The 11287-nt window shown below is 36.7% G+C and overlaps 1 protein-coding gene across 1 annotated transcript; it reads right to left on the reverse strand.

The window, feature by feature from the left end:
- Positions 1-359: 359 nt before the first annotated feature.
- Positions 360-10401, reverse strand: LOC147079905 (uncharacterized). The gene is made up of 6 exons (XM_085945858.1): positions 10247-10401; positions 7706-8410; positions 5515-5580; positions 4695-4872; positions 2082-2273; positions 360-845 (listed from the first exon to the last, which is right to left on the reverse strand). The coding sequence occupies exons 1-6, from the start codon at positions 10399-10401 to the stop codon at positions 522-524; spliced, it is 1620 nt and encodes a 539-aa protein (XP_085801984.1). The 3' UTR covers positions 360-521.
- Positions 10402-11287: the final 886 nt, after the last annotated feature.

Consider the following 11287-nt stretch of genomic DNA (forward strand, 5'->3'; position numbering starts at 1 on the left):
ACAGTACGTAGCCATTGTAAATATTCTAAACGAAAGTAACACATGAGGAAAGTATACGATTACGTGATAAGAAAACTTTTTGTTTTTGTTAGTTACAAAATTGGCACAACGATTCGATGTGGATCTTGGCCGCCTCACGAAGAGGTCCATAACAGATATTTTTTTACGAGAAATGGATGTTAGTCATTTATATCAACCCATCAGGTCCATTCTCTGGGTCTAAATACACATTGAAAAAGACATGTATTATTTCAAACGCCCACGACGGCCGAGCGGTAATATGTAAGCCTATAATGTGTTATGGGTCCTGGATTCGAATCTTGGGTCTCGTGAAAAAAAGGAAAATAAAATAAACTTACATTGCGCACAAGCTTAAAGTCCGTATATGCCCGTACTGCAGAAAGTAAATCGGCGATATGCTGTTTCACTGATGGTTTTAGTATTTTTGGTTCCACCACCCATTGTGGCCGCTGCTTGTTTAGGAGTACACTCTTGATTAAGACTTTTTCGCATATCACTGATTATCCGCTATTTAGATTAATCCACATTTTATGCATCTGGTCATCAGCCAGATCATCCAATTTATCGTATGCTCTGATTGCCTCTTTGATATTTGTCCGTTCTGCTCCCAGCAAAAGACAATTGCTAACAATAGGCAACAGATGCTTAACTGTGTCCTCCTTTAATTTTAAAAATGCATTCGAGCAGACGACAGCATTTAAATTACCAGCAATGTATTCAATAAATTGTTCGACAACTGCATACGTCGCCACCATTTCACCAACGTTTTTATTAATTAGAATCGTTGCGAACACCACTAAGTTTTCCATGATGTTATCATTGTTCTGAAATGAAAATACATTGGTTTAAGATTATTTTATGAAATTGAATTAAATTAAAATTAAATTACTTATTGAAAATTAATATAAAACACAAATTTTACTCCGGACGGAGCATTATATAGACAATAAGAGAACTACCATAACCTATTGACTGTTACTACTGACACAATAATACACAAATAAAAATATAATACCTCTATCGCTAGCGAACAAAATCTCATTCAAGAAAGTGCCAAAGTGCATATTGTGTATAAGTAAATATTTTCCCGTTAACAGATTCAACGAAAGCTACCAATGTAAGGTATTCCATAATTGTGGCTATAATAATTTCGATAGAGTCGCAGCGGTCAATAAGTAATATTTTAGCATGCAGCATTTTAGCGTTTTTGACGAGATCACCGTGCAACTGATGCATACTAATATGTTGGAATTATTGTCCAGAATTCAGATTTAGTCATCGTCAAGATGTTGGCCAAGTGGTAGGTACTGTGTAATATGATGTATTGTATGACAAAGTAATAGCTCTGTATTTTTTTTTTATATTTATTTATTATTTTAATAATTGTATGTAATATTATATTATATAATATATAACAAAGATTAGTTGAATGAAATTGATTATCGAATTAATATAATGTGGACTGTATTTCAAACGATGGAATGACATACTATTTTATTGATATTTCTGGGTATGCTTCGCATCCACAGAATGAATGGACCGCTCGCCATTGCTAGGTAGATACTAAATTAATGAGTTTTTTTTTTAAATAACTTTTGTATAAATATCATATTTCATAACTTCAATACGAAAGATTATTAAAATCAAAAACTAAATGATATGATTTTATATCACCAACAAGCCACAGGTGACTTACATTATTACATCTAAACAAGCATACTTGGTATTTTATATAACATATAGATATATATTATTATAATCGCGTGGCAGCAGAATTCCGCACGTACCATAGGTTCGCCACCGCTGGATCAGTGCAAACACGCCATAGTAGGTTACTTGTGATAATTGTGAATAAGATTTTTTTTCAACACAAATTTAATTATAAACCATTAATATAGGGGGAAAAAAGAAATCTAATCATTTACAAATTAATTAGTTTAGAGGTTAAAAGCATAGAGATAGGTACATTGTGTAACTACTCCAGTACAATAATTATATTATCAAGGTAATATAAGAAAAAATCAAATTCCATTATTCTAATATACATTCTTTTAGCTTACCAGTTCTGGATGGTAATCTTCGAAAACCATCTCAACTACATTATCTGGTAATTCGAATTGCGCAATTCCGCGTTTGAATATTTCAATATATTTTTTAATCCATTTCAAAACTGTACTGAACATCACATCATTTTCTGTAGAATGCGTTAACCTTAGGCACTCTAACCCTGAGACTTTGCAGGTCGAACAAGGCTGAAAAGAAAAACATGACAAATCACAGTCACATCACAAAGAAAAGCTGACACATGAATAAAATTCATAGCGTTTTTGTTGCTCTGTTGTAAAATTTTACAATAAAAAATTCACGGATGTAACAACTTTACTACATTATTATTTTAACAATAATATTACTGTCAATACTTAGGTGATTTGTATATCATCGAGCTATAAAAATCATCTAAGCTTCCGTTGGTAATGTGAAGCGGGTGTTGGGACACAACTATAAATGTGAAATAGTGCAGATCGCAGACTGCAGTGTAACTCTGCATTTCCAAAATTTTAACAATCTGGTGAAAAACAATTGATAATTGGCATTGTGTAGTTGTTGGACAAAGTGATCCTAATAATTAATACAAATGTGAAATTAGTTTTCACAACATTCAACACGGATATGTGACGTGTTGTTATTAAATTTACCAAATATTAAAAAAAATTAACACTGCAAATAATAATATATATGGTACATGGCCACGATGCTACCAGTCTAAAATATGAAAAGTTGAGAAGCGTTTATTTGACGACAGTGTTGTACTTTTATAAATCGCTTGGAGGTACACGCTCGGCAAATATCGTAATAAATACATAAAACAGACATACACAAACGTAATGTGTGACAAATACCTGAATTTTAAACAAAAAGTGATCATCTACATCTCGCAAGCGAAACTATAATAAAGACAGATAGGTACCTATCCCATTATATTCGTCTTGGCAAATTGGCAAAAAAGAAACAACATAATGCATAATTGCGCAAAATAATTTCACCCACGAACATGCGCGTGCATAAACAATTATTATATTATCACACTTGTTTTACATTAATTCCACATCCTAAAAATTCCATTCGCATATTCATCATGTAAATCATGTAAGTATGTATATAGATTATGTTTATAAACAACGCGCTATATATATATACACGACATCTAGAAAAAGTTAGGAATCTAATGGAAAACCACTCATCTGCTAAATAAATATTTGGATAGAGATCAACAAGTTGATCGTTCCAACAATTACTATTCGTAAGCCATTTGAGCAGATCATGATAATCTGTTGAAAAAAGTGATTAGGTTGTCAGATTTAAAAATCTTAATGGCCCACGTGCGCCACGTAGCTCAAAATGGAGATTTTATGGTATTTTCATTCCATAAATTCATGGACATTCCTTAAACGTTGTAGAAAATCTATTTATATAATTTTGAAGCCTTATTATCCTTTATATTTATTTTAAACATTTGATGACTGCAAAAAGTATTTTTATTACATAAAATAGTATTCTTTTAAAACTCTCGATATAACGTTTTAGAATATAGTCATATTTCAGTACATCCATTAATTAAACACATTTATAAAACCATTACTAAAATTGTTGTTAACATTATATAGTGAAATATTTACGATAAAAAATTATATTTATAATCTCTGCGATCCCAAATTTGACAAGAATTAGGCATTTTGTTATTCAAAAAATGGGCACGATTAAAACATTCGAAGATAATTCTGAAGTCTCTCTGTCTTAAAGACACTGATTATAAGCCATGTCTTTGACCATTCAAACATGATAAAACATCCTACGAATAACGATTGTTCTATAATAATTGTTGACCTAAGAATAAGGTACTGTATTTTTGAAACACGCTATTTCTATTGGCATTTCCCAGTGGTTAAGCTACAACATACGGCCGTAGCCACAAATTGACAAACGATAACTGAAGTAAGGAGTAAGATCATGTTAACGCGCGTGTTTGAACATGTACTAAACCGGAAAAAAAAACACGTGTGTGTACTTATGTACGCGTGTTACAAGTTATACTTCTTTGGCGTAACAAAACAAAAAAAAAAAACTTGTAATAACCTAGATTCTACGACTAGCTCTTAATTATCTTGTTAAATTACACACTCAAGAAAAAGGACCGCTTATTGGGACACCGTTGGTTTATTTCTATACACTTTAACTTATATTACTAAATTCTAATCTAAAACATTAGATCGAGAGGTTAAAAGAATACTATTTTAAGTAATAAAAATACTTTACGCAGTCATCAAATGTTTAAAATGAATATAAAGGATAATAAGGCTTCAAAATTATATAACAAGATTATCAACGACGTTTAAGGAATGTCCAGGCTTATGCTCTGAAAAAACCATAAAATCTCAATTTAGACCTACGTGGGGCATGTGGGCCCTTAAGCAAAATGTATTGTACGACCTGTCAGTTCATGCAGTACTTACTAATGATACAAAATAATATGTAATGAGTGGCACATAGAAATATATAATATGGTATATAATGATTTTTTTCTTAATTATCATTCGCAGAAGGAACACTCTGCTATAAGTACCAAATCAAATATTTTGTGCTCGCAACAAATATGCTAGTATGAAGACACTTACCTCGTGGAAATTGTGGCAATATCTACTGGCCAGGGCATCATCCAAAGAAGCGGATATCCCATCGGAGAGCAGCTTTGCTGCCAGGTCAGCCAAATCCTCCAGGTTAACACATTTTGGCACTTCTATGGTTCCCGCATACAGGTGGCATATAGCAAAATGGACAGTCCTAAACATGTATCTGAAAAGAAAACCCAAGAACGCGATTAAAAAAAACAATATTTTATAGAAATGACTACCCCTAGGGCAGTGATGGTGTATCAACAAATATATTCATAATAATTGGTGGCGAATATTAGGGGAAAAAATATAAATTAGGAACATTATGTACATACTTATTATGTATCACATTGATACTGAAGACACGACATTGAGCCTAACTAAGTGACGTATTTGATATATCTACCTCAAGAGAATCTCAATCAGGCCTGCCTGTTCTTCAAACCAACCAAATTCCGGCATCTTGTAAGGCCGTTAAATACCATTCACATGAAGTATAATATGATAAAACTACGTGATGCTGGCATAACATGGGAAAATGCAATAGGACTGGAGAGCGACAGGGATTATTGGAGGTGCTGTGTGGTATTCATATGCTCAAACTAAGGAATGGACGTGAACTAAGAAAAAGTTATTTGCATCAACATCCAAAGTAGAACATGACCGCCTGCCGAAAGGAATATTAGTTCATTTGGCTTAGAGTAACACTACAAATTTAACCGTTATTTTAAAATTATTAAAAATGCCAAGCATTAAAGAAACAATAAAAAATTAATGTAACTATGAATATGGAAACAATCTTAAATTAAAAAAGAAATCATACCCGTCTAGAGCGATAACATCTTCATAATTGGATTCACCGCTGAACAGTCTTACAAAATAGTGGCACCTGGAAAAGAATTGTTTAATAATTATTATCAAAACCAAAAAATCCTTAGAAACACCAAAAGATAGACATTTTTCATTCATTTTAAGGTTCAAAAAGAAACTCTTTGAAAATGCAACCTACATTGTATTTATTTTTAGGATACCATAAAAGTAAACAAATACAATATGAAATCTGAGTAGCAACTAACGAAATTGTCACTCACAAGAAGTTGTAAATAAACAACTTTGTAAAGTAAACTCATTTCATAATTTATTTTAAGTCATTCATACCTTGAAATGAGAACATTTTTATGGGCTTTGATTTGCATCTCCTCATCTGTAAGTATAGTAAGATCCCAGCAAATCTCTTTCAGGAAGATTGTCAGTAAGTCCACGGCGAAGGAACTCTCCGGTGTATAATTTGTAAAAGGGACTGAAAATTGTATTCAATAATTTATTAATAGAAGTTTGGCATGTATTCATTTGAATCAGATTCATATTAGTTTGAAAATATTCTTACCTATAGGTTGTATCTGAGGTACTACTTCATCATCGATTTCAAAGCTCACAGGTGTGCTCTTCTTTAGCTGAGTGGTTAATGTTGGGAAGATTCTGAGAATACTAGATAAGTTGTAAATTACCACCAATGTATCCAAAATTATATTATTTGGTGAATTTGTCATGAGCAAAGTCATAGCGGATTCGGTCATTTTTTGAGAACCTATTCTCGCAAATCTCTCATCAAATGCTATGAAATACGATTCATGTTTTTTTTTATCTTTTCTATCTGAAGTTTGAACAGATAGTTTTGGTGTCTGTAATTCTTCCTTATTTTCACTCGACATTATAAATTCTGAAACAAAACAAGAAGCCAAATTTTAAACCAATTTAAGTAATATAAACCAGGAATTAGTTATTGATAATTATGTATTTTAAAACTTTAAAAGAATGTCAAAATTTGAAGTTTGTGCAGCTTTGTAGTTGGCCTTTTCATATTAGGATCATTATAGTTTGGATTCGATGTTCCATAGCTCCGGACGTAAATAAACCACATTAATAAGCTCCAATACCCTGTCGTTTGTCCATTTATTCATTGTACATAGTGTGAATTGACGATTAGTAATAACACCATAATAATATTAATAACGACACGGCGAAAAATTATAACAATGTATTGTCGAATCGGCTGTCAAAAATGTTTTTATTGTTGCTAGGGGTGAGGTCAAACAGAGACGCACATATGGAGCAGAGCGAGAATGAAATAGATTTATCTAGCAATTATTGCCATATTATCGATTGAGTTCGATATATCGACCAACCATGCTGCCAGAAAGCAAAGACAATAGATGGAAAGTTTCGGCAACGTAGACTACTATTTTCGTATTTTGGGGAACTTTTAACAGCAACACAATTGCCGTCAAAAGTTGTTTGTTTACGAGCCCCTTTATGTCACGTTAAAACACAATTATTTAGACAAATAAACGAATAAATATGCGATTAATCTAGGCATCTTTGTGATGAAATACATTTCAGTTCATAATATGCTCGCACAATGATATCAGAAATTATGTTTGCGATTTGTGCGATTGATTGGAGATGGAGATTCAAGTATGTTCGCAAGAGTGCGAGAGAGAGCTCCATTTGGGAATAAAATTGGAATATGCCAATGATATTGTTAAATGTTACACAGTAGCCAATAATACAAAATATAACTCTCACAGTCGCACTTTATTATGAAGGGAAATCAAACGTCTGAAGGCTGCTAAAAACGAATTTGAAAAATGGCCCTAATCATATGTTTGGAAGCCACTCAGAATGTCGGGCAGAATTTTGCAAGAAATAGGCAATTACAGCCATGAATCCCAGACATTCCTCATCGACATAAATGGTGTTCCAGCTATTTCCGCTCAGATTGCGATCTCTCTTTGCGAAGTGCCATGTCGTATCGTCACTGTACAGGCCAATTGCCTATCACTAATCAGGGGGAAATCTGGATCAGGACAGGTGGTAATGCCATAACGCCCATAACGCTTGTTGTCAAGCCGACATGAGACAAATTTTTATGCAGCCTGTCGATTATCTCTTGGAGATCGATTATCGATTGAGTTATTTTGTATATTTGACGTCACTAACATACTGATACCGGCCTTTCTCCTTCGAGGAGAATGGTGAAGGCCGTGTCACTAGCAGGCCAGAAGCGGGGTGGAATTGAGAGAAACGCACGTTGTGGTTGCTGGCAGGAGTTTATTATATCGCTATACAGGGTATTGTCGTTGGCGGTTGTAGGTAATGGCGATTTGGCGGGTCGCAGACGCGGGTCACTGGCTGGAGATGCTTGTTGGTCGAGGTAAGAGTCAGGGCTTGCGGCTCGGGTGCTGCCGACGCGGTCTTTTCTTTTGCCGGTGATGCTGTGGCTTTTCGGTGTCCGAGGCAAGAGAGTCAGGGCTTGCGGCTTGGCGTGCTGCCGACGCGGTCTTTTTGGCCGGACATCTTGTGGCTCGGGATGCTTAAGGCTTGGCTTGGCGCCGACGCGGTCTTTTTGGCTGGATATCTGTGGCTTGAGATGCTGGCAGTTCGGTGTTCGAGGCGAGAGAGACCTTTTTCGCGCCCATCCAACTGACAGATCTTCGGCGTCCTGTTCGTCTGTCGGTTGCCAACATCCCTGTTTTACCGACGAATTGACTAGTAAGTGGCGGCGCTTTCGGTAGACCACGTCTGTTTTGGCGGGAGCGCGGACGAATTTGAATTTCAGATTTTTGAGGCTGGCCCCGCTCGGTCGAGGGTTGCGAGAACCGCGAAGAGTGGACGTAGGCTGTGGTGTTTTGGGAAAGATGCTGGTTCGAGGGGGAGACCTTCATCTGGTATCAATACTATTGTCAACGAAACCATTATGACCAATAATATTATCAATAAGTATGTAAACCTAATGAATCTAAAAAACTAAAAATCCTATTCCTGTAACAGTGCCTTCCAATTTGTCGCTGTTTTTTGTGCCGTCATAACAAACGCAGGTTCACGTATTTTCATACCTCGTTCGATACGGCTATCTGCCAGCTCTGGAAGAAATGAGTGCATGTAAAAGTAAGTCAGGCAGGGTATGACTTCTTGCTCAAAACTTGGATCACGATATAATCTTACAACTTCTATTCCACTGTCAGCATATAAAATTAGATCGCAAAAGTCTTTCATTGCGATATACAGTTGACCTTGTATTTGAAACCAGTAATTGTGAGTCTTTTTCAGGCAAAGGGTGGAATCAACGACATTGATGCAAACATTATTTTCTAGAGCTGCTACCATAAATTCGTTTGTTGCCAATTGAAGGAAAATATTTAACCTCAATTATTCTATTATTACCTATTAACCCATCTGGACTTGCGCCTAAAAATGCTAAATATTTCCTTATGAAAAGGCCACATTCCTCAAATTTTACATTATTTTTCTGTTCGTATAAGTGAATAGCCACACTTTCATTATTTGTACCATATATAATGTCTTTGGTTACAACATGACCATTGAAAAGTAAATTTATGACAGTATTGTGTTGCGGAGTACAATCCCTCATTTTGAAAATGTTTCCAAATTTGGAAGCTGTCAGTCTTTTGCGTCTGGCTTCAACCCACAACGGATTGTTAATTTGTCCAACTGTTTTCAATTGCAATTGTTCGCAATCCGCCTCAGAAGAAACCTCCGCTCGCAAAGTCTGTAAAATACTATTCATTTTATCCTGTAATTCAGTTTTAGATGTATCAGGGTTAGCGGCATTAGGTCCGTATTCACAATCTGGTTCAATATTCGTATTGACATGCACTCTTTTATATGATGAATTAAAATTTAAACGCCCGGCTTTGAGAGTGCTTTTACGTTGGATCCGTCTAAGTACCATTTTTTGTGGTTTCACCAGGTGATTACCCAGTTATAATTATCTTTGTGTAAATTTATAATATGAGCTGAACCCATTGTGTGGACTATACCTGCACCAAAGCATCTAGACTCGTACCTAGCTTTTACTTTTAGAAAAGTCAACTCTCTTCCCACCAGTCAATTTACTGACCAACGCCATTTATAACTCTCTGCAGAGTTTGCGGTAATGTTGGTTGTTAATCTATCAGCTTTGCGTATTATTACATCTAGATGGAGACGTATGTCAGACATTACATGTGATTTTTCTAAGTACGGAACGTGGTTTATTTCAGGATCTTTATTCTTGCAATATTCTGCCTGACATTCTGAGTGGCTTCCAAACACATGATTCGGGCCAATTTTCAAATCCGTTTTTAATTGGTTAACTCTCTTAATTGCACCACGTACACTACGTCCCAGCCTTCAGACGTTTGATTTCTTTTCGCAATAAAGTGTGACTGTGAGTCATATTTTATATTATTGGCATTTTGTAGAGTTTACTTGTGTAACATTTCACAATATGATTGGCACATTCCAATTTTCCTATTTTATACCCAAGAAACCAGATCGACCACATTTTGGTCAAAGCGAAATACCGGCTATACTGCTAGACGTGCGGACATATAGAGGTGCAGACATCCACAGTGACCACGAACTCTTGGTCGGGAAATCCCGTATAGACCTCAAACGAGACCCAAAACCCAAAAGGACGGTCAGACTCGATGTGGAAAAACTGAAAAGTACCTGTGTGCGTGCAACCTATGAGCTGGAGCTGAATCGCTGACCTCCATTGCATCCCTTCGATATTCCGTCGGAGATCACCGCCCTCGGAATCACTACTGCATCGGGATTCTGCGAAGATCCTCCGACAACTGCTGAAGTTAAAGAGGCTGTCAAAAGACTGAAGCGCAGGAAAGCTCCTGGAGATGATGGCATCCATGCAGAATTTCTGCTCTGCGGACTGAGCGCTGTATTGCCGCCCTTGTGTGACCTTCTGCACGAGGTGTGGGAAAAGGAGCAGTGCCCCAAAGCCTGGAGGGATGGTACCGTTGTTACTCTGCACAAAAAGGGTAACCCACAAGACTGTAATAATTACAGAGGAATCACTCTCCTCAGCGTTCCCGGGAAGGTGTTGGCGCAGATTCTCCTGTACAGGATTAGAAGTCCCATGCTGGAGGTTTTGCGTGCGCAGCAGAGTGGATTTGTGCCGGGGAAGTCCTGCTCGGAGCATATCTCAACTCTCCGATGCCTCCTGCAAGAGTACCAAGAGATGAATATACCTGTCGCCTGCTGCTTCGTGGACTATGAAAAGGCATTTGACAGTCCTCATCGTGAATCTTTGTGGCAAATTCTGCTAGGCTATGGTGTCCCACAGAAACTGGTAGCCGTGATAAGTGCTCTCTACACCAATACAGAGTGTCGCGTGAGAGCAGCCGGAACATCCTCTGACTTCTTTGAAATCACGTCAGGAGTCAAGCAAGGATGTGTACTTGCGCCCTTTCTTTTTATCATCATGATGGATTTCATAATGCGTAAGACGGTTTGCCCCGACAATGGGATACGTTTACATCATGATGACACAACCGATATAATATGCGAAGAAAAACTGTGCGACTTGGAGTATGCAGACGACGCAGTCGTGTTTGACTCGACGATTGAAAGGTTGGAGGTGACCGTGAACAGGCTCGCTGCGAACTCGAAACGTGTGGGTCTTCATTAAATGCGGCTAAGACCAAATCCATGTGCAGTGGTGCATGCATCGACGCCGACACTCCTCTCCGGGTTTCCGGTCGGCCCGTCGAGCTGGTGTCCAGATTCAAATACTT

This window comes from Rhyacophila brunnea, unplaced genomic scaffold (genome assembly GCF_057557595.1).
Source record: "Rhyacophila brunnea isolate RB1 unplaced genomic scaffold, BYU_Rbru_1.0 scaffold_1, whole genome shotgun sequence".
NCBI lineage: Eukaryota > Metazoa > Arthropoda > Insecta > Trichoptera > Rhyacophilidae > Rhyacophila > Rhyacophila brunnea.

Bases quoted from the DNA above. Each gene is read 5' to 3' on its own strand.
- LOC147079905 (XM_085945858.1), bottom strand. From the start codon at position 10,401: ATGGATGCCATCATCTCCAGGAGCTTTCCTGCGCTTCAGTCTTTTGAC. The intron at 2,274-4,694 runs GTAAGTGTCTTC...TTTTCTTTTCAG, and splicing joins ATTGCCACAATTTCCACGAG to CCTTGTTCGACCTGCAAAGT. The intron at 846-2,081 runs GTAAGCTAAAAG...TTTTCATTTCAG, and splicing joins AAGATTACCATCCAGAACTG to AACAATGATAACATCATGGA.